The sequence below is a fragment of the Callorhinchus milii genome, unplaced genomic scaffold (assembly GCF_018977255.1).
Source record: "Callorhinchus milii isolate IMCB2004 unplaced genomic scaffold, IMCB_Cmil_1.0 Scaffold19, whole genome shotgun sequence".
Classification (NCBI taxonomy): Eukaryota; Metazoa; Chordata; class Chondrichthyes; order Chimaeriformes; family Callorhinchidae; genus Callorhinchus; species Callorhinchus milii.
Window position 1 is genome coordinate 3,529,063 of NW_024704760.1, and position 25,197 is coordinate 3,554,259.

Genomic DNA, 25,197 nt, shown 5'->3' on the forward strand with positions numbered 1-25,197 from the left:
ATGTTTCCGTGTCAGTCTACAAAGTAACATGACGGTGCAATGGGTGCGAGATCAGCCAACACGTATAGATATCGATGCCCTTTTCGTCTGTGGACTCACAATAATAATGGGATGCATCAATTTGCACAGAATATTGAAATCAGTAGCTATGTACAAAATACGTTTCGATCTGCGCCACTTCCCAACAAAGCATGTGTCCACCCATTCAGTGGTTCCAGCGTTTGGTTTCCATTGCTCTCCATTGGAAAGCTCTGCACTGATGCTTCCTAAAATGTGCAAATTTAGCTTTTAAAACAAACGCACATCGGATTGAATTGTGTGTGTGTGTGCGCGTGGGTGTGTGTGGATGGGCGGAGGGGAAGGGGAGAGGTGGGGGCAAGGTTGTAATTTGAAGTGCTATGTAAATGCACTCATCCAAGTTAGGGACCGAGTGCTGATGGACGGAGTATTTCATTGCTTTAAATAGAATACAGAGTACACCCCCCACCCCCAAAAGATGGTTGGCTTTTCCTTGCTCCTTCAGGGCACTGAAATGTACCCTGAAATCTCGGTGGGTCTGTTGGGGGTTAGGGGGCGGGGGGCAGGTGGTGGGTGTGTATATGAGAGGTGAAAGAACGGCCCTCGGATACTTTCCCTGGTGCTTTTCGAGGAAGGCTTCAATTTCAAATTGAACGACCCCGGGGTTCGATTCCCCGAACCAAACCAGAGCCACAGACGTAAAACGGGTGAAATCTGCAGCGATTCGCAAAGCCTCCTCGCCCGCCTTACCAGCGGCGAGGAACGCGTTGGGAAACGCCGCGGATTTCGCCCGTCGGAGTGGAGCCATAAATTAACGAATCGGGAAGCTGAGCTTTGACGTCATTTCCAATCCCCCTCCCCCCCGGATTACACTTCGGTGTCTGTTTCGTCCATTTTTTTCTGGTGCCCGTTCCCGGTTCCCGACGCCGTGCTCTGGTTCTCCCCGTTCAATTTCGGCTTGCTCTGCGCGTCCACCGACGGCTCCCTGGGTACGTCAGACATGGCCGTGTTGCCGTGGCAGTCGTTCTCTTGTGGCCCCGTTTCCACCTTTTTTTTTTGTTAAACAAAACAAAAACGAAAAAAAAGAACATTTGTCACGGGATAGCGTCGTCGCTGCTCCTACGGGGGTGTTGCATCACAATCGGTCATTCTGACCTGCTGAATTCGTGATGAGTTTAGCCGCGCTGGAACGGGGGACACGGTGGGGGTGGGGTGGGGGGGGGGTCACCACAGCTGTCCAGCGCTTCCCCATTCACCGTCACGCGAAGGAAAGCCAAAATGGCCAGCTTCCGGGTGATCGTGGCGCGCAGGAAGTGACATCCGCGGCGGTCCGATGACCCCGAAGGCAGACGTCTCGGCCAGCGTTTTCGTGCCTGTGGGGTGGGCGCGCGCTTCCAACGTTTGGCCATTTTGGGTCAGTAAAACCGCTTCGACTCTGTACCCTTGGAGGCAGTGAAAGCAATCGCTCGCTACGCGACTCTTCTCCTGGAGGCGATTCCGCTCTAAGTTCGAGACAGCATTAATGTCCTGGGGTCCGGATCACTGTTGCAGGGGAATGGGTGCGTTCATGTGCAGACCCGATGTTGGCCACCAGGGGGCACTCGCTGCCCACGAACGCGAGCAGTGCCAGACTGCTTTGAGTTGGTTGTAAAAGGTTGGTTCAAGATTGGCGAGGAAGCAACCGGTTTCATTTACACCCAAAAAAAAAGTTACAAAGTGTGGATTTAAAAAAACAAAAGACATTTCGGCCTTGTTTTACAGGGATAGTTGGAGCTGCGGCAAAATAATAACAATCCTTGCATTTGATATATCGCCTTATCGCCTCTTCGAGACGTCGCAAAGCGCTTCACGAGGAATATACTTTTTGACTTCAAAATAAATCAGTATAACAATGATAAATAAGTGTTAGATAGCGATCTGAGAACAGCGCTGAGTGGACAGTTGGTTCCTACTTACCGATAGGTAAACAAAGGCATGTGGAGTAAGGAAACTTGCCTCAGGTTTCACCCTGCTTGGGAATCGAACCTAGGTCCTCTCGCTTGCGAGGCGAGCGCACTAACTGCTACGCTAGGGGACTCCACAAATTAGACACTTACCAGTCTGACGGACTTTGGGCTCCAGCTTTGCTTGTTCTTGAAGTAGTACGCCAGCAAGATGACTATGCCAAGCAGGCATCCGAGGACGATTAGTGTGGGGAGCACTTTCGGTGATTTTATTTCTTGGGCACTGTGCGTCCTGATCTGGAAAAATAAAGGGCCATAATCTGAATACAGACAGACATTTTTAATTTAAAGTATTGGTCACCAACCTGTGGCCCAGGGGCCGAAAGTGGTCCTCGGGACCATCAAGAAGTATGCTCCACACTCCGAAGTGACTGTGTGTTTTGCAGGCGAACCAATTTGCGCACGGCAATGTCCCACAAACGTGGGATTTTCATGGGAAGGGAGCAGGACGTTGGAGGGAAGGGTGTCAAGGAAGTAGGGGAGGAGTGTGGTGGGGAAGACAGCTTATGTGTCTACGTGTGGGAGGGGACAGAATGTGGGTTTTCTTTGTCGTTGATGCTAATTCTGTGACAACATCTGTGAGGAATGTCAAGGCTCCATGTGTTTAACCAATAAGGTTAATGGTTCTCCCTCCAATCAGTTAGAGCGCTATGCAGGCATTTACAAAGAAATAAGTAAAGAAATGGGCAAAGGGGATGAGAATGGCAAAAACGAAAATTGTCGGGTTATTGTATGCTTGGCAGATGCCTGCTTGGCGCAGTTGGCAGCACTCTCTTGCCTCTTGCCCAGAAGGTTGTGGGTTCAAGCCCCTACAGTCAGGACTTGAGCTCACAGTTTGACACTTCCCATTGCAGCCTCAACCACCCTTCCTGGCAACTCCGTTCCAGCCGTTAATGACACTGTGTGGAAAGGAAAACTTGCATCGCAGCTGAGTCTATTCATGTTCTCACACCCAATGTCCACTCACATACTCGCTCACTCAACACATATTTCCACATGATTCAATGCTCTGCCTCTCCCACTTCTTCCACACCACGATGACATTTCCTATTTCCTGCACCAGCCCCATTGAATGATGTTGCCAATTCATTGACAGTTTCTCCTGAATTACAACCGCGGGAGTTCTGTTCTGTCCACCTGGGATCTTTCCAAGAGGGAGTCGAATAAAGGTCGAGAAAGAGAGAGGGAGAGGGGAGAGGCAGGAAATGAATCCATTGATCCTCTGGTTTCCTCTGGTGAGTGCAACTTGTAAGAATATGTGAGATGTTGAACACTCACCTCTCTTATCCCTTCCTCAGTGCAATGCTCAAACTCTGCCTTTGTGCCATGCTCCAAGATCCTATCAGTGCATGAAAGGTGCTATACGAATACAGGTTGTAGTTGGTAGGGAGCTGGGAAAGGACCCGATAACGCATTGTATTCTTCTACTCTCTCCAAACCAAAGATTTTGCTTGAATGTATTTTTCATCTATAATCACCCTGGCAAAATAAACAACAGCAGCAGGGAGGAACCGGGTAGGCAGAGAAGTATAATATTGTCATTGGGACAGGAAATGTGAAATGCGTGTGTACGGTGAAGAGGTGTCTATTGGTGAAGGAGGAAAAGGAAAAGGATTTGGGTGTAGTTATTAAAACATACACATGCACACCATCTCCCCTCATGGAGAGCATCCAAGCTAAGGCGCCTACAAGCTTAATTAAGTTACATCTCAAAAACACAGTGGACCTTCAGTCGAATGACGTTAATATTGGAACAGGAGAAGGCTTTGAGCTCATTGAGCCTGTTATTAAGTGCTCTGGGAACATCATCCTGCGAGAGAGGCATACCATAAACCAAAGTTATTGTTGTTATTTGGCTATGGCAAATGATTTAATTCCCATTTCTCAGCCTTTTCTCTTCCCCACCCCCCACCCCCACTCAACACCTCTTACTCCCTTCTAAACATCCCAATTTGATTTTTGCCCGTACGACATTCAAGGGCCATGCGTTGAAGTGTAAAGAAATGTTTTTTTTTACGAACGACAGAAGATCTTTAACATCCAACTGACTAATCCTGGCTAACCCCCTACCCCCAGTACTGCACCGGAGTGCCAGCCTAAAGTGAGCTCAAATATCTGAACCACAACCTTGAGACTCAGAGGCGAGACTGCCACTGACTGAGCCGAGCTGGCACAAGACACATGCTGCGCTTTTAGCCGAGCAGAGAGCAATTGGCATTGAAAATGACAAAACAGGTCCCTGTCTCCTCCTTAGCCTGTCTTGCCAATCAGCTGAAGGAAGGCTCGTGGGGAAACGTTTAACGCAGAAGAATAGCAATCTTGCAGAGGCATTTCAAGCGGGCAATCCATCACAGGCTGAAATGATGCAGTCTGAACGACTCTACTGCTTGGCGGTGGATATAGTCCACTAGTATTGACCCGAAGGCAGCTCACACAGCTGGTCTGTCAATTGACCTGGTAAATTCCGAGGACATTTTTGCAGGGGCAGGTCATTTCAAAAGCGTCAGCACAAGAGAGGAGCCTGGTAATTATATTTGAATTCCTTAATGGAGCATACTTAAGCTAATTGTTCCATCAATTGTGGAGCCATTAAAAATTCATTCACAGGCTGTCATTTGAACATCAACTCCCCCTTAAGATGCCTCCTCATGTCAACAGACCGCCTCTCCGCCACACAGAGGGATATCCAGGGCAATTTAAATAGCATCGGAGAATTAGCGAAAGGTGGAAAGGCTCTCAGGCACGGCAAATGCTTTCGTTTTCTCTGGTTTTAGTCGAAACAGATCACCTATTCGCACAGCATATCCCATTGTCTGGGGAACTGATGTCTCACGCGCTGGAAGGAGAGTCAGAAAATGACAAATTGCCCCAGTTTCACAACGGTTTAGTGAGTGAATTGGCACCGGCCCACAGTCTTCTACAGAACTAATGTTCACGACAAGCTGAATGTTAGACCAAGATTCATACGCCTGCAGAGGGCTGAGTTGAGTTGCGACTGAGAATTCCAACGGCTTCTCCACTAATCTGAAAGACTCCCAAAGACGTCTAAATTACACTTGTATTCGGACAAATGCATCGAGGTGCTCATTCTCATGCGGTCCAACACATTCAGCCTCGAAACAAGGCTTTTCTGAAGGAAACGAACAGCCACTCGTGCTCACAATTGCTTCCACGTGCATTCCCACCCAAAACCTTCATCCAGTGTCTTTATCAACATGTGATTGTTATGGGACATCCCATTAAAGGCCAACTTAAAACCACAGAATCTTACAGCACAGAGGGAGGCCATTCAGCCCATCGTGCCTGTGCCGGCTGTTTGAAAGAGCCATCCAACTAGTCCCACTCCCCCGCTCTTACCCAATAGCCCTCCAATTTTTTCCTTTTTAAGTGCCTATCCAACTCCCTTTTGAAAACTACTATCCAATTTGCTTCCACCACCCTTTCAGGCAGACTTCACTGGGAGGACGTCTCAAAGCGTTGATATGAAGTTTAGGCCAGGCTTAAGGTTGGCCTCGCTTCAAAAATGCAGTGGTAATTTGTTTTACAATATTCCTTTCCACTGGCAAAGCCTTTAGCATAGCCTTAGGATCACATGGAAATCATTTTAGTCATTGCCTTCAGGGAGTATTTGGCTGCAGTTTTACTGCTAAGCATAGATGGTTGACACTGCAGGTTGATGGAAATCAAAAGTCCAGTAAAACCATTCAAAAGGTCCATGGGAAAAAAAGACATTTGATATGAACCTATAATCAGTTGTATCTGACTGAAGCGAGTGAGAGAAAATGAACTCTTTCAAAGAGAACACAAAAAACCTCTCAGTACACAGGATTTGATCTGAATGTTTTCACCCACAGAAATATTTTTATACACAGTGGAAATCCTTACTAGGTTCTTTTGTGTAGCTTTTTTTTCTTGAAGCCTGACAAAGGTTCACCTCTGTGGCCGAGACGTTTTGTGCTTGGAGGGCGATTAGTTGCCTTTGGAGTATTATTGCCACGGACTGGCGAGGACAATGGCCAATTCACAATATTTGCATCTCAGTCTGTTTAGCCATTCCTTCTGCAACTCAGTCTGAATTCAAATACAAGAACGTTCTCCTATGATAACATTTTGCACAATGGTATTTTAGATTATAATTTCTACAAGCTCTGCTACCTGCACACACACACACACACACACAGAACCACATAGAGTATTCCATGCATTCATTGCTACCACTAAATAAGACACATTCTAATGTTCATAGACAGGGTACGTTTGGTTGGGGGTTTATCAAACACTGATTGCAGCATAAATGTCTTTTCGCTGTCTCTTTCAAATGGAAATCAGCCTGGTTCATTTGGTGGTGGTCTCGCCTCTGAATCAGAAGGTTGTGGGTTCAAGCCTCCATGTCATCTCACAGGCTGTTACTCCAATGCAGTGTATGTTAAGTACTGCATCGTTGGAGATGCCATCCCTTGGAGGAGATGTTAAAAGGAGGACTCATCTACCTGTTCAGACAGATGTTAAAAATCCCATGGCATTACTGTACTTGAAAAGAAAAGAGACTTTCTCCCGGTGTACTGTCCAACAATCCCCCCCAATAAAATTGGTCAAATCACTGCATGGCTGTTTGTGGGACATTGCTGTGTTGCAAATTGATTGCTCCGTTTGCCTGCAAATACATAATCACTACAGTTCACAGCAAAATCTTCGAGGTGTCTCGACGACGCAGAAAGGTGCTGCATCAAATTAAACTATGATTATCATAAATGCGGTTCTAAAAATTGGAGCGAAAAGATTGCCTCTTTCAGTGATCGCCGTGCGATGACCTTGGGTCTTGAATCAGACGAAAGAACAATGACAACTGCAGTGTAACCGAGAGAGGACAAGGGCAGTTTGTTTGTGGACGACAAGAGCTTTTGCATTTCATCAGAACTTTACAGCACGGTTACATTCCTTTCCTACGCTGGAGTCCTGTAGCTCAGTGGTTAGAGCACTCGCTTTGCAAGTGAGAGACCTGAGTTCAATTCCAGGCAGAGGGCGAACGAAACCTTGGGCAAGTTTCCTTACTCCACACAGAGCCTAATAATAATCCCTCCAAAAACCCAAAACAATAATAAATTGGTCATTTTCAATCTACGACTGTTTGTGGGACATTGCTGTGCGCAATTGGCTGCCGCGTTCGCCCACAAATATACAGTCAATTCACTTTACAGTGTGTTCTGTGAAGTGCTTTGGTACGTCCTCCCGACGTGAAAAGCGCTATATCAAATGCAAGGATTATTATTATTATTATTATTACGCTGACCTGCCACTCAATATCGGGGTAGAATTTGCGGCGTTTCAAAACTGTGGCCGGTGTTAATATTTAAAAAGCTGCAAAGTGTACCTCATTATTTTCTAATGTGCAGCAGATGTGAGGTCTTTAACATAAATACCTCCGGAGCTTGGAGCTATTTTAAAAATAACCGTGCTCACTCACACCGTGAGAGTTATACTCGTATCACGGAGGGGAAATGTTTACCAGCTTTTGTTTGACAATTGTCTACCAGAGTCTTGTGAGATGAACTTTCTTTTAGTTTCCGAGTGTATTTCAGTAGCAGCGTGTTAAAAATCAGGAAGTGCTATTTGAGGCTATTTCAAAAAAGGATATTAAACATTTACTTCTTGAAAGACATCAACATTCAACTGATCTATTGTTAGTGTGCGGGAGGTGAGGAAACCCTGGAGAGACACTTTTCCTGTTTTTAAAGCAATTTTTGTTCCCTGAAATTAATGTGGCAGAAGGTTCAGGCAGCAAGAAATTATTTCATTCTTTTCAGCCCATACATTTTAGAGAGCATTTTGTTCCACAAATCACATTTTTGTCCTGTTGTCATCACAATAATGGTCTCATCATTCAAACTGAAGCACTATATCAAGTGCAAGGTTTATTGTGTATACATTTGTATGGCTCCTTTCAACTAAAAAGGCGCTATACAAATGCAATTGGTTGTTTGTTTTATTTATCACACAGGTCCTCAGATTACTATAATAATAATCCTTGCGTCTGACACAGCGCCTTTCAGGCTGGGTGTGGGGGGGGGGGGGGGGGGACACGTCTCAAAGCGCATCACAGGATTTTAACCGTAAAGTGGAGTGACTGTGTATTTGTAGGTGAGGATTACTGAATGAGCGCCTACATTGACGTAAACCAGAGCTGTTTCACCATCAACTACATGGGCCTCATAACATTGCCGTCCTTCATGTCGACAGGCAAAAGGTTTGATAACATGGTTGAGTTTTTAATAGCATTTAATAGCATAATTTGGTCGCTCAATCCACAACTGATTGTGGGACCTCACTGTGCACACTTGGCCGCCGTGCTTCGCCCACAAAATCCACAGTCACTGCACTCTACAGTATATTCTGAGAGATGCCTCGAAGACGCGATAAGGCGCTTTATCAGATGCACGTATTATTATTATTATTATTCACGCAGTGATAACTCAGCCACTTACCAAAGCTTTGCTTGATTTATCAGTAGTGATCGACGATTCCTCTGATGTTACAGTTGGCAGAGTCGAGACAGTTTTGAACTGAGTCGGGGCAACAGTTGAAGGAGGTGATGAGTGGATGATGGGATCACTTTCCTTAACAGTTGCCGAGCTGGTGTTGGCGGTGGGGCTGGTGATGGCTGAGCTACTGATGGCAGTGCTCAGAAGTGTTGTCTCGTTGTCATGGCTTTCCGAGCTTGGTGACGCTGGGTCGGTTGTAGTCACTGACCCCACCGGGGATGTACTTGTAACGGCTACACTCGAGCCAATTGGATCGTCAGTTACCAACACGCTATTAGTCGGCGCAGACGTGATTTCTGTAACACCAAAACAATGCAATTGACTTGTTAAGAGGAGCCCTGCTCACGCTGAAGGCTACTTTATTCACGGACCGAGGGCTAAACAAATTCCACAAAGCAGCAGGAGCAGGCGGAGGTTTAAAAGCCAAGCAACAGCGGCAGCAGCTACAGCAGCAATGCTCCGATACGTTGGACTTTACTGAACGTACGACTAAAATCCAAACCAAGGAATGATTCTAATTTATTAGGAAACGCGGTAAACGGACAAGCGATCATTATTACCGGTGATGGCTGTCGTATCACCAAACATTGAGATCATCACTGTTTGAGTTCTGGCTTATGAGGACACGTAAACCAGGCACGCAAACTGGCCTAGCTCGCTGTGATTCAGGTGATATCACAACCCACATGGGCGTAGACTCTCGACAGGCACTGAATTAACTAAGAAATGAGAGTTTGAAGACCGTTCCTACCTGCGTTCGCAGAATTACTTGGTTCCACAGTTGACACGCTTTCGCTGCCTGTCGTGCTGATCACAGCTGTAGAACTGATAGGAGCTTCGGTGGTGGATTCATTTGCCGAAGCATAGCAGCTCCATTGGACTATGGTTTGAAAAAGTAACACACAGATTGTTAGGAAGACATCAAGTTATCAGGCTTTGCCTTGCTACACCAGATTTTGTCCTGGCCAGTAATAATCTCCCCATAAAACTGGTCATTCACTTCATGGCTCTTCGCAGGACGCTGTTTCAAGCGCTCCGGCAAGCCACCCCGTGCGAAGGGCGCTATATAAATGCAAATTGTTGCACTCAGATTAGCTCTCGCACTTGCCTACAAAATGCGCAGTCACTACACTTCACATTGAAAACATGCAGGGCGCTTCGAGGCGTCTCGACGGTGCTAAGATTATCGTTTGCACAGACTCTTTGTCACCTTGTTTACAATCACCAGAGGCTACAGAGGAGATGAACAAAAAATATCGCTTCTAATACAGGAAGACCAAAATGTCGTGATATCTACTCTATTATCTAAACCACCCCCCCACAAAATATCGTCATTTATTTACGACTTATTAGGCATTGTAATGGTATCACAACTTTTTGGGTCACCCTGCGTAAAACAAAACCCCACGACTGAAATGTGGCTGAGCCGTTTGGCCGTGAGCAACGGCATTCAGAAGCATCGCGAAGACAGCTGGAAGGTGTCAGAGGTGTCTCTCTCTCTCTCTCTGGCCCCTGGTTATACCAGAGAGAGACAGACAGACATCTGTCCATTTTGCTCGTCTGCTAACACTGGGATTTAAAACAATGATGAAGTTACTTTAAGGAAGGCAAGAGGAGAATACATTTCAACTCAAGAGAGTTCCAATCCAGGCTTGATAAATGGCCCTGTGCTTTTTTTTTTCGTTCGAGGATCGCAGAGCATATTAAAATCCCGAGCGGCTGAAACAAAATGGGACGGAGACAAGAAGCCATGATGTTAATATCAAGCACTTTCTGGCTGCAGATTCGGAACGTAAAGTGGTCCCAGCCCAAACCTTAAGGAAGTGACTGATGGCATCATAAATCTCAAGACTATTTTGTTTGTTCGCCGTGAACTTTCCCTCACTTTCCACTGCCAAGCTTCACCCGATCAGTACAGTCCCCCGAACCGAGGAATGTTTGAGCATTTTCGGTTTATGTTGCTGCAGAATGTTTTGACTGATTTTGTTCCGCTTTCTGCTGCTGTAATATAATAATAACAACAATCCTTCCATTTGATATAGTGCCTTATCACGTCTTCGAGACGTCTCAAAGCACTTCACAGAATATATTGTAAAATGAATTGACCGTAAATATTTTGTGGGCGAAACGCGGCAGACGATTGCACTCGGCAGTGTCCCGCAAACAGTTGTGGATTGAATTCGCCAATTTATTATTATATTTTTGAAGGAATTATTATTACTTACGGAAAAGCGATCCGCCAACTGACTACCAACCGGGTTTCCACTTGCTGCTAGGTAAACAGAGGCGTGTGGAGTAAGGCAAACTTGCCCAATGTTTTGCCCTGCCCGGGAATCGAACTCGCTCTCGCGAGTGCTCTAACTGCTAAGCTACAGGACTCCACAGCCTTTTAGCCTCAATTCCCATTGTGACAATGTGCAGTGGACCTCACAGAAACATTGAGTGAAGTACGCTGAACTCTGACACAAGGCACACATTGACCGAGTGCCTTGTTACCGGCGTAAAGACCACAATTATTTCCCCTCACAATGCAGGTTTTATGCAGTTCTGTTCTCGAAGACATTGCAGAGAGAGTGTATTGTGGGTACATTTTATCTGCAATTCCTATACATTGTTTTTCGCGCATTGAAGGCTGAACATGGGTCCCTCTACCTTACCCAACACAAACAAATCCACGTCAGTGGTACTACAGAAACATCGACGGGAGAATGAAGTTTGCCCGAGAGAAATCCTTAGGGATTTTATTTCACGGGGAACTGCATTCACTTCCTTTTATTTACAGTGTGTGTAAGAAAATGAGTACCACAAGGGAGAGAATTCAGGGCCTGTCAGACAGGTCAAACATTGTTTAACTCAAATGTAGGCAATCTCATCAAAGGCTTATTTATAACTGGTTTGGGCTTTGTTTTCCGGTCAGTGTTGGGAAAGAAATATCAAAGTTGTTTGGCAAGTGAGGCTTTATTTCCTTCTCAAAATAAAATTCACAAAAATTAACAGTTTCGAGCACAAACAACTCCTGGAATTTTAACCAGAGGAAATTGATCCTAAAAAGGATATAATCTGCACCTTATTTATAGAAACATACTCAGATTTTCCCGCTCAAAGATAAGCCTCCCAGCCCCCGCCTCCAAAAAAAATCCTACTTAAATCCGAGGTGAGAGCTGTGGTCATTGATGCATCTCAAGGGGTCAACGTGACTGAGCTCTGAAACCAAACACATCTGTCACTTAGACGTCCACTTTCTGCGTACATATGTGTGTGTGTATACGTATGTGTACATACTGTATATGTGTATGTATGTCTACGTGTGTATATGCATGTGTGGGTGTATAAGTATGTGTGTGTATATACAAATGTGTGTCTGTGTATATCTGTGTGAATACAGCAACAATAACATTATATTTGTACAGCGCCTTTCACGTCGGGAGGACATCCCAAAGCGCTGAATAATCAGTGTTTTGGACACTGAAGGACGGGATTGGGGAGGGTGGAGGGTAGGGGTGGGGGGGAAGCAGGGTGATCAAAAGCACGGTGTAAGAGGAGGGTCTTGAGACAGGTCTTGAAGGAGGCAAAGGAGGAGGCGAAGCAGAGGGATTGCAGGATGGAGTTCCTGAGGATGGAGGCAGAGTGTATATGAATGTATGTATGTGTGTGTGTGTATACGTGTGTGCCTGTGTGTGTATATATATGTATCATAATTATCTGCATAAACCTCTACCAACAAACCCCGGACTTGTTCGGTATGTTTTCAAAGAGGAGGGGAGGGAGAGGGTGACCTACGTTACCTGGGTGTCTGAATGCACCGAAAGCTCTCAGGCCATACAGGTGAGTGAGAGCCTGTGCTACCAACAGCTGCTGAATGACTTCAATGCAGGAAGAGAGCAGAGAATGAGGGGAAGGAAGTAGTGGGAACGATGGCTGAAAAACACGCTCATGCTGTTGGCAGGCTGAGGAGCTGCATTGCCATACTGGTCGCCCACGGGCAGAAATAGCTTTATCCCTGGCTGATTAGTAATTGGGATTCATTGTCACCATTGCTTAGCCCACGGGCCCGCCCATCCACTAAGATTTCTGCAATGCTATTTCTATTCCTTACACAGGGACTGGAGAAGATGCGGTGTTTACACTCCCAGCAGGTGTTTCCCCGCTTGCAGTTAAATAATGAGCGTTGCCCATTGCCTTCAAGCGACAAACAATAGAGCTTGAGATCAAACCGAAATAGCCTGTGGATCCACGTCCGTAACAACGCTGAACCACTCACGTGAGGGCTGAACATATGTTGGGCCTTCTAACGTATGGTAATACATGCCGAATTAGCAAATAGTTTGTTACGTCTGATTGGCACGGACACTGTGAGCCAAACAGCCTCCTTTTGAATATGTTTCTGTGTATCGACGAGCTTTGAATGGTTTGCCAGCCTTAGCCATTGGCTTGAGTTGGATATCATCGTGCAACACTGCTGCCCTCTCTATCTACCTTTGAATCCCACCTTAAGACGTACGTCTTCAACGCAACTATGGTCACCTCCACCTTCACCTTCTCCCTTTCTCAAACTCTCATCCCACCAATGTGCAGCACTGTGAAACACGACCCTGTGTGAAGGGCACCATGTAAATTCAAGTTGTCGCTGTTGCTGGAAAAGTAACAAGAGGTATCATTTCCCTGTGGGCAACCATTATAATGGGTGATGATCATCACAGACTGATTGAAATATGATGTGATAGTTACTTCATACTCCATTTCGCCCACGAAATCCCCAGTCAATTCACTTTACAGTATATTCTGTGAAACATTTCGAAACATCTCGACGACACGATAAGGCGCTATATCAAATGTAAGGATTATTATTATTTTGCACCTCTGATGTAAAGGATGTGCTATTCCTGCTCGCAGAGTTAATGCATGAGTTTACATTCAAAGTGGAGGGAATAAAAAAGGATCCTCACATGGGTTGACTGGGTAATATGTTTCCCAGCTGGACTCTGGAAAATGTTACTTAATTGTACTGATGTAATGTCTTCCTCATGCTTCAGTAGTTTCAGCAAATGCTTGGCAACCCTCAGCCCATTGATGAGATATAATAAAGCCACAGATGGTCCTTGGAAGAGACTATTATTCTGCAAGAAATGCCTGCTGGATAAAGCCCGAGAAAACACCTCCGAGTCAACACAAGTGACTCCCAACGTGCCTGTGAGTATTACATAACCGAAGCCGAGTGTTGAGCTTTGAAAACATTCAACGGCCCCAAAGAAATGATGTACAGCACACTCTGTGTGTGTGTGCGTGTGTGTGGAACTAATTTTCCAGATTATTATGAGCTTGCCAAACATTCAGTGTCCAGGTTTACAAATGGTGAGGTGCTGGAGGGAATCTGGGACTGATACCCCAGCTCAAGTCTTTGCCCACAAAATACCCTGTCAATTCACATTACAGTATATTCTGTGAAGCGCTTTAAGACATCTTGAAGACGCGATAAGGCGCTATATCAAATGCGAGGATTCCTACAACATTGGAAGTGGGAGAGAAGCGAAGATAAAAAAAAACAACAAAAAACAGACAAAAATCTGTTGTTTGCAGAAAGGAATCCCAAAAGGAAACTGTTTTTGCCACACTGGGCATCTAGTTAATTTACGGTCGTTGCATAAGTTGCTATTTATTCAATAAAAACTAAAATTTTATTAGAATTTATCCTCGGGAAAGTGCTTCCAAGCAATTTGGAGCAAGCGCATGTTACATTGCATTGTAAAAAGAGTTTCTTTGCTCGTTACATACGCCATTCAAAATTGCAGATGTTAACAATTATGTTCAAATAAAAGGCTCCAATTTGAGGGGGAGTGGAATTGAAATTTTCTCCAATGATCCATTTTCTGAGCTGTTTTCTACTGTTTTTTAACTTGATTGTGCTTCCTGCAAAAAAACCCTTCTGGCTAATGTCGCTGATATAAATGTCTGGTATATCCTTAGGCAATAGCTTACGGTCATTGAAATAGCACAAAACAGTAGAGATTACAGGCTTGGGAACCCGATAGAGCCATTGGAACACATTCCATTACTTCGGTCCGCCCACTTTATCAGCCGTTCTGCCCCCACCTTTGGAACTACACCCTACAGTCCCCCTTTGCTTTACTTCTTCCCTCGTCTCCTTCAAGGACTGTTTCAAGACCTTTCTCTTTGACCATGCCTTTGGTCACCCTCCTACCCCTACCCTCCTTCGTACCCCTACCCTCCTTGGGAGGGTAGGAGTACGAGAGTGACCAAAGGGAATTGAGCTTTATCCTGTAATTGTTGATCGGTTAAGCACAGGAAAGTGATGCTTTGAGAAGCAAAGAACATTCATATAGAGCCTTCAAATATCTCAGTGACAATTAACATATATTGAATTATTTTGTGGGCAGACGCACAGATACTGCACTGGAGCGTCAGCTTAGAGTGTGAGCTCAAGCTCAGATGTGAGGTTTGAACCCGAACTTATAATTATCAACAATAATATTACAGTAAATTCTAAAAGAATTAATAATTTGGTCAATCCACAACTGTTTGTGGGGACGCTGCTGTGCGCAATTGACTGCCGCGTTTCGCCCACAAAATATAGAGTCAATTCACTTTACGGTATATTCTGTGAAGTGCTTTGAGACGTCTCGAAGACGTGATAAGGCACCATATCAAATGCAAGGATTATTATTAATAAAATACCAATGGCCCAAATTCCACCCAGTCATTGGTATTTTATTAATAATATTAAGGCCACTTTATTGACTTTCAATTTGAGAGAGCAGAAGTGTAAAAATTCAAATTTCCAGCCTTAATTTAGAAAAAACGGTTTCATTTTAAGAACTGCGGGGAAAAAAAATGATTCTGATCATACTGCAAGTTTTCAGGTGAAACAGTGTCAAACATATTTAAAGTGTTAAACATATTTAACACTTTGCTGAGTCGGACAACAGAACCAGACGCTCCCACAGCTCCCACCCAACAGTGGGGCAGAGAAGAGGGCAATTAATCCCCAACAATGGGGAAATTCACAGCAAAGGGCAATTTATCCCAACCTCAGAGAAAAAAAAGCCACTGCTTCATCACCACCAATTTGCTCCGGTATTTCGGATCGAAATCATTAATAAAATGCTAATTTGTGAAAATTATAAGCATTTTTTGTGAAATAGACTCAGCCCCTACTATAAGCACTTCAAGACTTCCTGGACTTGTTGAAGCGGAATATTTATTGTGGCAGAAAGAGACTTTAACACAACTAGTTTGAGCTAAAATCAAACCCCTGGTTTGCTGAACCACTGCACCCCTCCCTGATCGCCCTCTTAATTCAGTCTATCAGTTTGTACATCACTGCTTAATTTTCCCAAGCCAACTTTTCAATGCAGGAGTCTGTGCCCGATTCACAATGAAAATAATTTTGGGCTGCGATCGTTTTATATTGTTCCAAATATGTACCAGTGACCCAAACGCACAGCTGTCCAGAATATCTGTTGTCTGGATCTGTCTGACTGACAGAAATCCAAGGGCGGCAACTTGGTCTAAGAGAATATCGCAACGCTGCACAAAGTTCGCACCAGGAAATGGGTGTGGAACCTTAGGTTGATGTTGGAGCGTCTGTGCCTGTGGAACTGTCTGTGGAGAGGGGTGGTGGGGGCGTAGTTGAGTGAACAAACTCGGACTGTTGGGGGTGGGGGTGGGGTGGGTGGGGAGAGGAAGAGACAGGGTGATGGAAGTTGTGTTGGTGAGGTTATATCCTTGAAGGATGACTTCACACAGTTGCCTCACCCCAGTGCGAGAAGCAGCCGAGTGGAGAAACACTGAGCAAGATCTGAAGATACACTGGCAAAGTGTCAAGTCAGCAACAACCGTTAGGGCAGAACACTTGAAATTCCACCTAGTCTTAGTCTGTAAGATCACTTTGCCGCGAGATGTAACGTTACAGAATTGTTAGTCTCAAATCTAGTCTGAAATTGGAACATAATTCTAAATTTCAAACAGAATTCTTCCACGATTTTGAGCAATCTCAAATTGGAAGCCAAAGTGGTCTTAAGGGCTAAGACTGGGTGGAATTTTGGAGCTCTGGAGGTGGACACGCACGCATGTCACCCTCCCCCCGCCCCCACCCCAACGCCAGCTTGTATGTGGAAAGGAAACTCAAGCGCAGATTGATAGTGCAACACGAGAAAAACGTGTCACGAGCACATTGCATGAGCGGAAGGATGACAGCTCATGTTATAGTGATAATAATCCTCGCGTTTAATATATAGCGCCTTATCGCCTCTTCGAGACGTCTCAAAGCGCTTCACAGAATACACTGTAAAGTGAATTCACTGTATATTTTGTGGGGGGAAGCACGCCAGCCAATTGCGCACAGCAGCGTCCTGCAAACAGTCGTGGATTGATTGAGAGACCAATTTATTATTATTTTTTCGCGAAGGTAACTCAAAACTACACAGGCAAAGATAAGATTCACTTGGATCAGCAGCTGCATTCAAGTGAAACCCACTCATCTGCCAGGAATGTGAGTGTTCCTAGGGAAACACTTGGTGAGCTTACTTCACTTAATTTGATGTTTTGAATTTCAAACAAAGCGATTATGGCAATTATGACGTTCCTAAACACATTCCGTCCCCCTGCGATCACCGAGGAACATAAATATGACCCCAAATTTAGGGTTGTAGGAGCCCCGTCCCAATCCAGTCTTCGCCCAGCACATTCCGGCAGAGGCAGAGAGAGACAGAGAGAGTGAGCGAGGAATTGAATGGTTGAGTGCTAAACAGGCCATTCGGCCCATCAGGTCCACGCTGGTGTTTTTCTTCAAATCAATCACCTGGTCTGATGACCCTCTCCTGCTCACTCCCCACATGCTCCCCCTTCAAGTGCTCTGACTGTCAAGGAGCTCTGGGACGCTTCCCTGTGTGAGAAGCACTACACAAATGCAAGTTATTCTTGTTGCTGTTGTCTGCTTCACCTATGATTTGTGGCTGTGGTTATGGAGGAGTGTCTGGAGGGGTTAGGATGGAGGGAGAGGGTGGGGCAGAGAATGGTGGAAACAGATGAAAAATAAAGCAAAAGAACAATAAATTAACGGAGTGATTGCGAGTTGCAGTATGTGATGAATTTTCTCACCCCACTGTTTTATTTCACCGCAGTCCTTTGTCGTAAAGGAAAACTAAGCTGGATGATCCTTGTTCGATGTGCACTCAAGCAATCATGCAGCACCGAAGACCCCCAAAAAGTTTGATTTTAAAGGAGAGATAATATTAATCACAACAGCCTTTGCATTTGATATAGCGCCTTATCGTGTCTTCGAGACATCTCTAAGCGCTTCACAGAACATACCGTAGAGTAAGGAATTGACTATATTTTATGGGCAAAACGCAGCAGCCATTGGCACACAACAGTGTCCCACGAACAGCCATAGCTTGAGTGACCATGTTATTATTATTAGCTGGAGATCAGCTGGACAGACTAAATTCTTCTGAATCGACTCTCCCAGGGACTACAATTTGGTTTTGATAAAGGTACGGCTGCTTTCTCTCTAACTCTGTGCTCAGACAAACTGCCCCAAATTACTTCAGCATCGCTCGCCCATATGGTTACAATAAGAACGGGCAACCTTGCTCGGTAACCTTTTCCATCACCATTCGTCAGCGCGGATCCTTTCAGCCTCTCCTTTGATGTCTTTAACCACCGTTGCTTTCCGGACGATTAAGAGAAATTCAATCGAAAAAATCGTGGTCATCGATGAGAGTTTCGGGGAAACAGAACTCAACTCGTTCAAGCTGTTCATGAGTCAGTGGTGCAAACAAGCCTTTTTTTTTTAAACGAGGCAGGAGGACAAACAGAGACAAGGAACATTGAGCCTAGTTTTGCTGTGTGACCGACTACTGTACTGCGGTGAAATAAAACAGTGGGGTGAAAAACTGTGGTATGTCTTGTTAATTTATCATGTAGTGCAGTTCGCACTCCAGTGCCTCAGCCAACTTCCTTCCACCTGCAACGGATTTGAGAACCAGTGACCCCATTTCTCCAGAAAGTCCTTCCAGTACTTCTCTCACAGATGCGATGTGAATGGTCCTAACGATGTTCCTTTTGCAAAGCACTCTGCAACAGGAATATGAGCAGCACTGGCCCCATTGTACTCCACTGAGGCAATCAGCTGGATTAAGCATCACCCCGCCACCAATCCCACCTCCCTCCCCACCCGGATTCCGACACGGTAAATCATTTCCGTTAACAGTTACATTAACAATATGATGCAGACAACAGCTGCTATATTATTGCTCCAAGGGAACTGTGCTTTATGGCCATCCGCTAGCAATAAGGGAACAATGAATGAAAAGGTGGATGAGTGTGAGTAGTTTGACTTAACTACGTGACTGTTCTGGCAGAGGGAGAACTTAAGCACTATAAGCAAAAACAGATTTACTAAGAGTTCCTGACCTATTAGATCATATCCCTCTCTCACGCGGGCTTAGTTCTAGCCCAGTCAACAGCCACCGTTGAGAATTTTGCCGTCTCTTGGATGTTCTTTCACGGTGGAATCGGGACTAACGCACAATTCCAGGGTTTAACTCATTCCTAAGATAAATGACCAAATGTCTCGCTGCAGTGAAGTCTTTATTTTCGTTCATTCATTCCTTCGTCCATTCGTTCATTCATTCATTCATTCGTTCATTCATTCATTCATTGCCATGTAGTTATTGTCACCAATGGGGAAATCAAAGTGAAATCATCCAACTTTACATGCCTGCAAAACACACAGTCACTATAGTTTCTGGTAAAAGTTGTGAAGCATTGGACGTGGAAGACGCTGGGCCAAATGCAAGGATTATTATTATTATTGTTGTTATAATTACTATTGTTATTTCTCACTAAGTTACTTCAAATCTCTTTCTTTCCTCCATTACGTTTCAGAGAATTCTCAATGCTGTTACTTTTAATGCAACAATGTACCTGGACTTTTGCAAATAATTCCAGCGCCTTGGGACATCCTCCCGACGTGAAAGGCGCTTTACAAAGGTAATTTTGCTGTTGTAATTACAAACATTTCAGAGCAAATGGATTAAGACAATGTGATCAATAATATGCTCAACTATTACCTGAATTACACTTGTCTGTAGCAGTTATTAGTCTCTTAGTTCATACATGTATCTATATACATATATTTTGTTGGCTTTAGGATACGTTTGGAATTTTTCTTGCTAAGAAGTCATTTGTCAGCAAATGACACCCTTTCAAAGTGTACGCAACGGACAGGATATTTTACACTATTTCAAAATGAAATGTTTAAAAGAGAAAAGCGTTGTCTGAAAAAAAAAATCCCTATTTTGTTCCCTAACGTGTTCAGATTAAAATGATCAACGATAACCAATTATATTTTCCCCCTAATGAGACTGACAATCCCCACCTATCGAATTCTTGTACTTTAACAAAATAACCAAGTCAGTTTTTACACATCTGGCTGGAGGCAACTCATCATTTTTTAAAAGTTAAAATAGCAATTCTGATTGCATCTGCATCGATAGTTAATGTTACGAATGAACTATTAACGCAAGAACCACAAACTAAACATTCGTAAATATTGAGACACAAGCGCATTCCCGGTGATCTTTAGACATTTTTTTTTAAGCTCTCAAAACATTTCTGCCTAACAAAATAGGTCTTTCCCCATACGATGATGATTTTACTTACGTATTAAAAGCAGTGCACACAGCACCGAAGAAGATTGCTGTCTTCTTGAACTTTTTCCGCAGCTCTCCATGCCAAACATCAGGAAGTTCTGCCTGCAATTCTTGCTTATAGGTTCTTGCTGGTTCTGAAAATGCTGCTTACTCTGAAATTGGTGCCTTGGTTTACACGTGGGCTGCTTATAGTATGGTGTGTGTGGTCTCAGTCGAGATTCAATGATTTATACTGAACCACAAGCTTTCCCTCCACCCACCGCCGCCCACCCCTCCTCCCCTCCCTCCCATTCTCCCCACTGCCTCCAGTGACAAATGCATTCAGGAAAACTTGGTTCTTTTCCCTGCATTGCTCTGAACAGGGGAACAAATTGGATGCGTTTGAAATGACTGGGATAGCTGTAATACCATCAGGAAACAGTAAAACAAATAGAGTAACATTGGATAATAATGGTTCCCTTTGTAAAATACAGTCACCATGAAACACATTTTCCCTTCTATTCTGTGTCAGTTCTCTTTCCGTGGGATATGAGTAGTGCAGTCAAAACCACTTGAGTGCATACCTGTTAACTCTTGCCCTGTAAGTTTAGAACCTTAAACTCTTAACATTAGAAGGACTGATGCTTTGATTCCAGCTCGTTTGAAAGTGAGAGTAGTAAACTTGTACTCGTGAGTGGCAAGGCAGGAGAGATAGTTCAAAAAGGTTGAGGGGCAGATGGAAGGTGTCAGAAGATGATTCAAACATAGGCAAAAGTTTGTTGCAAGTAAGTCGGGCTCTTACTACTTACTATTCTTGAAATCAATCGAAAAGGTTTGTCATTTCTTATCATAAGAACCTCCAGACACTCAGACGTGATTTAGAGCAAGGCAGGCAATGCAAAGGGATGCCTGGACGAAGGTGAAAAGTGGTGGCAAGATATCAGTTGCACGGGGGGGGGAAAAAAATGGCAAGTGAAAGAAGTTTCGGCTAGTGTTCCTTTTAGAACGTCGATAAGTATAATCCTTACATTTGATAGAGCCCCTCATCATGCAATCGAGGTATCTCAAAGCCCACCACAGAATATTCTGTAAAGTGAATTGTCTGTATAGTTTGTGGCTGAAAGTTTTAAGGTCAAAAGTGACCTATTCATTTCAGTGTAGTCTTTCTTAATAGTAAAACAACAGCCCCGAATCATCATCTACTGATTTGGGAGCCTCATGTATGATTATTTATCAATGTTATGACAGATTATTTGCAAACTGTGTAAGGTATCTTAGCTGCACAGGAAGATCTCACGCACTAATATTTTATTGAGTGGCGTTCTGAGTCCAGGATTGATACAATGAGTTAATCACACTGCTACGTATTTCACTGTGTTTTGAATTCAGTCCAATTTCAAGTTGATGAAAGAGTCCTCTCTTTGCTCGCTGTAGAGCTCCTAAGGGAAATTAACTCGGGCAGCTTCAACCTCGTTCCTTAGTGGGTGTGGACCCACAGAACAAATTGTCCAATGCTTAGCATAAATATGGAACCCCACCAGAATAACTGTTCTGGAAAGTGGGAAACTTTGAAGCTGTTACAGTAAGGGGTGTATCTGCTAAGGTTAGGGTAAAGGCACAAGTTGGGACTGGTTGGATGGAGCTTTACGTTGCATCCACTTTACAATCTATTCTGCGAAGCACTTTGAGACGCTTCAACAATGTGAAAAGGCGCTAGATCAAATGCAAGGATTATTATTGTTGTGCTTTTGAGTCCACAAATCCAGGCCGCCAAAACGTGGTTTCCAATCTGCCTAAAGATTACGCAGTCTCTGCCAGGTACAAATTGATTTACAACTTCCACGCTGAACACACGCAAAGGCACATGTTACGGAATTGCAGTCGCCCCTTTTGTGGTACATCCCCCACAACTTCCCCTCACCCCACCATCCTCCTTACTCCTGTTCCCCGCTCTTGTGGTGCAAACAGGCTCAATTCTGTTAGAATGGTCTCCAACACTGCAGGGACTGCTTCTAAATCAAGCAGCGCTGAGGTATTCTTAGTCTCGAGTGCTCTATTTGACCTGTGGATGTTTGGCACTGGCATTTGGTGCCAAAGTGGAAACGCATTCAGTTTCCTCAAGACGGACATCCCTTACCTCCGTGAGCCAGAGCGCAGCCCAAAATATAAATACTCTTCATTTTTTCTTTTTACAAATACTCTTATTTGTTTTGTGTGTCAGCCTGGCTCAGTTGGTACTGGAGCACTCTCAGACAGATGGGACCTCGGTTTAACGTGTCATCCGAAGGACGGCGTCTCTGACAATGTGGCCCCCCTCGCTCCCAGCACGGCACTGGTGTGTTTGAAGTCCTGACATGGGGCTCGAATCCACGCAAACTTCTGACTCAGATGCGAGAGCACTACCAACTGAACCAAGCTGACAAACCAACGTTGAAGTTAAGACTATTCTCAAAAATTCGACACAATCTTGAAAGTTGAAGACAATAGTCTTAAACCTGAGCACACACGAAATGTTGGGAGTCCAAGTTGGCACAAATAGCATGTTTGCAGGAAGGTTGTTTGTACAACTTGATATCTGGCATAAACTTCACAGAACTCACAAGGGGATTGGAATGAAAAATATGCATGGAGCCCATCAAAGTCATCTTGTTGTCTTTTTCCATATCCAGTCTCCACTGAGACCACTTCCTTTTCCCTCCTACCTTGGCAACAGCCCAATATCCCTCATAATTTTCTATTGAATCAGGAATCTTTTCCATTTCTTTTCAAATATTGCAACCAGGGCCTGAGATTCCTTGTTGCAGTATGTCCCATAAAGTTACAACTTTGGTGTCACATTTCCCAAAAGATTTCCTGAATTTAGTAGAAAGAAACAAAATCCTCCGTTATCCAACTTCGTGGATTCCCTTCTGAAATTCCACCTCAAAATTGCACCTATGAAACTGTTTTAACTTTACGATTGGGAGATAAGGTTTCTATTCAGAGAGTAGATGAGGCATGGTCCACTGTGGGTTTCAAGAGGAAAGCACACAGGCATATGAAGGAGAGAGGCTTGAAGCAATATGGGGTTAAGGTGGGGCAACAACAACAACAACTTAAATTTATATAGCACTCTTCACGTGGGGCAGCATCTCCAAGGGCTTAACAGTGGCGGAGCCTGATGCCGAGCCGGGTGGAGGAAGGAGGTAACCGTCAGCATGGTCAAAGAGGAAGATCTTCAGTCGTGATCTAAAAGAGGGGAAGGATGGGGCAAGGTGGAGGGATTGGGGGGGAGAGAGAGTTCCAAAGCTTGGTGGAGAGGAGGGGACGAGGGACAAGCTGGAGTCCAGAGTCAGCTGAGTGGAGGCAGCGGGTAATGTAGTGGGGAGAAAGCAGGTCAGAAAGGTATGGAGGATTGTATGAACAGCTTGCCCTGAGAGTCAGTGCAGACTCGATAGACCGAATGGCCTCTTTCAACGCTATACAATTCTATGATTCCAATTGGGTATATCCCAGATTTGTGGAATATTCTTAGATTCAGTTTTAACTTGAATGTCCGGATTCCTGCAGGTTGATAGAAACAAACCAGCTAAGACCCCAAAAATTAAAAATTTCCATTAAGTCCGTGTGATCTTAAATTTTAAGACAGAAAAAGTTCCGAGCGAACTAAGGCTCAGTGAAATTTCAGGCTGAAGATTTTAAAAGACATTTGAAGTAACCATATGTCTTGGCCTTTGTGTTGAATCAGTGCTCGCTGAACCGGTTTCAGAATTAGCTCCTCTGAAAATCAGCATCTCCTCTCCATATATGTTCCATTTACCATTGTTAGTGATCAGCATATGGTGGTCTTTGGTGATCTATTGAAATAGTGGTCTCGAGCGCAGATTACCTTTATGCCAATGACTTTTTCCTTTACACACACCCCACCCTCCCAAATCTAACAGTTGTCCTTTTTAATCAGTTAAAGTCAATAATCCTGCTCCAAGTAGCAGCCACGTGATTAAATTAGGATTCTGAAGGTGAGATTAAAGTCAAAACGGATTGCTGAGCTAACTGTTAAGCCCTTTGAGAACACAATCCTAAGAAAGAAGAATTGGGTTTCCTGTGTGTTTCACCCTAAATTAATGAGTAAGGAGGCTGCATTGACGAAACTTGTGTTTACTTTAGCCTTTCCCAAAGAACCTCTTCCTAATACATCACTTGACCTTTCGAATGAGGATCTCCATTTCCTGCGAGGAAAATTTGTCTGCAACAGTTTCTGAAAAGACCCTTTTCTAAACATTAACTGCCTTTTCAACATGTACTTGAGGCCCTATTCTCCACCTGGTCCATCACGTGATCATTCTTTTAGTGCCCAGTGCCAACATGCTACCTATTAGTTATAGTTTCTCCTCATCCCCCACTTTCTGCCTCCAACACACGGGAACCATCACTGGAGCTAGCTGGAGAAGACGATCAGTGTACATTCGAGGGTCAGTGAGATTTATGATCCAGTTGTTGACTTTCCGTGCACCAGAATCATTATAAGGCAGGACAGAACTAACAATCTCCCAAATAAAAATTGGTCACTCACTCCACAGCTGTTTGTGGGACACTGTTGCTGTGTGCAACTGGCTGACATTTTTTTTTGCTAACAAAATACACAGTCAATCCACTTTATTACAGTGGATCATGCGAAGTGCTTCGAGACGGCGTGATAAGGCGCTGTATGAAATGCAAGGATTTTTACTATCTATTCATCTCCCCTCCCGCCCCCCCCTCCCCGCTTAATTGTTTCTCTATTGACCTACCTCACAGCTGTTCCGCATACCCAATCTTTGGATGCTGAGGAAAGAGAGAGAAATCCAAGGACTGGATCTTTCGGAGCGAGTGTGTAGAAAGATGATTAGTCCATTGACATTCGGCACTGGTTAGCAGAGCTCTGAATAGGTCTCTTCCACTTGGAATCGAGCACAGGCAAGAGTGACTCAGAGTGATGAATATAATGATCGTCTTCAGCTCTGA

General features: G+C 44.4%; 1 protein-coding gene across 1 annotated transcript; it reads right to left on the minus strand.

The window, feature by feature from the left end:
• Positions 1 to 357: 357 nt before the first annotated feature.
• LOC103182523 (mucin-5AC-like) lies at positions 358 to 20,495 on the minus strand. The gene is made up of 5 exons (XM_007899586.2): positions 20,246 to 20,495; positions 9,312 to 9,440; positions 8,504 to 8,856; positions 2,115 to 2,258; positions 358 to 1,065 (listed from the first exon to the last, which is right to left on the minus strand). Exons 1-5 carry the CDS (start codon positions 20,322 to 20,324, stop codon positions 886 to 888), a joined length of 885 nt encoding a protein of 294 aa, XP_007897777.1. The 5' UTR covers positions 20,325 to 20,495; the 3' UTR covers positions 358 to 885.
• Positions 20,496 to 25,197: the final 4,702 nt, after the last annotated feature.